At 36.9% G+C, this 2,075-nt stretch overlaps 1 protein-coding gene across 1 annotated transcript; it reads left to right on the top strand.

Moving 5' to 3' along the window:
- The first annotated feature begins 933 nt into the window (after window positions 1–933).
- On the top strand, window positions 934–1,694 carry LOC126293565 (huntingtin-interacting protein K). The gene is made up of 3 exons (XM_049986845.1): window positions 934–1,129; window positions 1,225–1,332; window positions 1,401–1,694. Exons 1-3 carry the CDS (start codon window positions 965–967, stop codon window positions 1,494–1,496), a joined length of 369 nt encoding a protein of 122 aa, XP_049842802.1. The 5' UTR covers window positions 934–964; the 3' UTR covers window positions 1,497–1,694.
- The last annotated feature ends 381 nt before the right edge of the window (window positions 1,695–2,075 follow it).

Below are 2,075 nucleotides of genomic sequence, written 5' to 3'. Positions count from 1 at the left end.
TCCAAGTTTTTCACACTATGATTTTTACATATATGGCAACTCCTCCTATCTCCATAGTGCCTCTACTTACACATGCTGAAAGCTTATATCCACCTACATTTACCATTTCGATACCTGTGACTATATAATGTTCAGACAGGCACAGTACATCTATTCCACCCTCAGTTTCTAAATATTCTATACAGACAAGAAGCTCATCTACTTTGTTTTTTAATCCATTGATATTCTGATGCAATATATTAACATTATTTTTTACTGCGCCTGCCTGTGAATCTTGTGACATACTATTATTTTTCAGTGCACTGTTATGAGAATCTTGTGACATTTTCACATCTCTAGTACCTGAACTTTTCATTAACCTTAATTTCAGTCAATGTAGGATGATTGGATACTGATCTTAGCCTAAAAAAGTACTCCTATGAGTTTCAGTGCCCCCCCCCCCCCCCCCCTCCGTAAAGATTTTGCTATCATCCCAGCCAGTTTACCCTTCCCTTTCCTATTAGATGCAGACCAAGTCTTGTTAAGTCGCACCTATCAATACCATCTACAGGAACTAATCCTATGCTTGACAAAACATTTACCATATATGTTACTGAATTAGAAATTGTCCACTGCCGCGTATGTTGCGGAATCAGGAATTCTGCACTAGAGTAAATTTTTTATTACATTCAACTCTATGCTTTGATTGGAGTTAAAACTAAACTCAGTCATTCACCAATTGCAACTTTATGTACGTTGGGAAGCTTTGTAAACTAAACAGGCTGTAGGTAGCAGCTCTGAAGACACCTCTAATTATTAGTTTTTACAAACTCTTATAAAATTTTATTCACCGCAAGAAAATTATATTCTGCCACAGACATACAATTTGTCTAAGAGGTCGGACAACTCGATGTTCAAGAAGTGTTAAGTTTTTGTTGTCTAAAAGCTTTGAGTTTCATAAGCGGTGTTTGATCTTAGTTTAGTCATGGCGGATGAGGAGGTTAATGGAGATGTCGGTGCGGATTCCGATGAAGTCCAACAGGACAAAGAAAAGAAAAAAGTAGCGAAATATGACAGTGGTGCTGCAGACCTAGAGAAAGTAACCGATTATGCGGAAGAAAAGGAAATATGTTCAGCGGATTTCTCCGGGGTACTTTTGTCACACGCAGTGTTCAGCATGTGTGTTTTGCTCGAAGCGTTGCAAGCTTGAGGTTGTTAATGCTGTTATTTTTTCTTTAATTCCAGGCTATGACTATTATAGGAGATAAAAGAAATAAAGAGAAAGCAGAGAAAATGGCAAAAGAACGCGAGTTACTGAAAGTTTCCATAAAGAAAGAGGACGTAGACCTAATAGTAAGTTATCAGAGTTGGGATCCTGTTAAGTACATTGACACATTTTACTTACTTTCTTGTGATTGCAGGTACGAGAAATGGAAATATCGAGGACAATAGCGGAGCGAACTTTACGAGAACACCATGGCAATGTTGTAGAAGCACTTGTGGCTCTGACGGATTGAATGTTAGTGAAATTTGCGGTGATTTCTGGAAACAAAATTTGAATCGTGTGAACTGTGTAGAAGTTGGTTATTTTGGAACTGTGTCGTTGAAGCGAGATGGTGCAGAAGCAATAAACTCAATATGCCCAGAGTTTTGATTACATGAAGCATAGTTTGTCATTTGTTTGTTAATAAATGAACAGTTTGTTACCGTTACAATTTGGAGAGCAACATCTTTATTCATCTAGTGCCTTCCCAGATGATACACACTTTATTTGCTCCGGAATTTTATTGTGTGTATTTTGACATATATTTATAATCATTTCATGGCGCAATACAATTTGGGAACATCGATTTGTGTTGTTTATGGTTTTAGTGTGGTAATTGCGTTGGAACTTTGTAATTTAATCTTTGATTCATGATGTGTAATCGAACGAATCTCAGCTGATTAAACACGAAAGGTATCTAATGAAGAATTACAGTACCCCACATTCATTATTATTGTACTGTTGCGTAAATATTGCGCGAAATGTCAGTGTTTGTGCTTGCCGATTTTGATGTTTATTGCTGGGGCATTTAATTGATTTTTGAAAATCATAT

Source organism: Schistocerca gregaria, chromosome 10, assembly GCF_023897955.1.
Source record: "Schistocerca gregaria isolate iqSchGreg1 chromosome 10, iqSchGreg1.2, whole genome shotgun sequence".
NCBI classification, from domain to species: domain Eukaryota; kingdom Metazoa; phylum Arthropoda; class Insecta; order Orthoptera; family Acrididae; genus Schistocerca; species Schistocerca gregaria.
The sequence above is the reverse complement of the archived record's forward strand: the minus strand, read 5'-3'. Positions and strand labels throughout refer to the sequence as shown.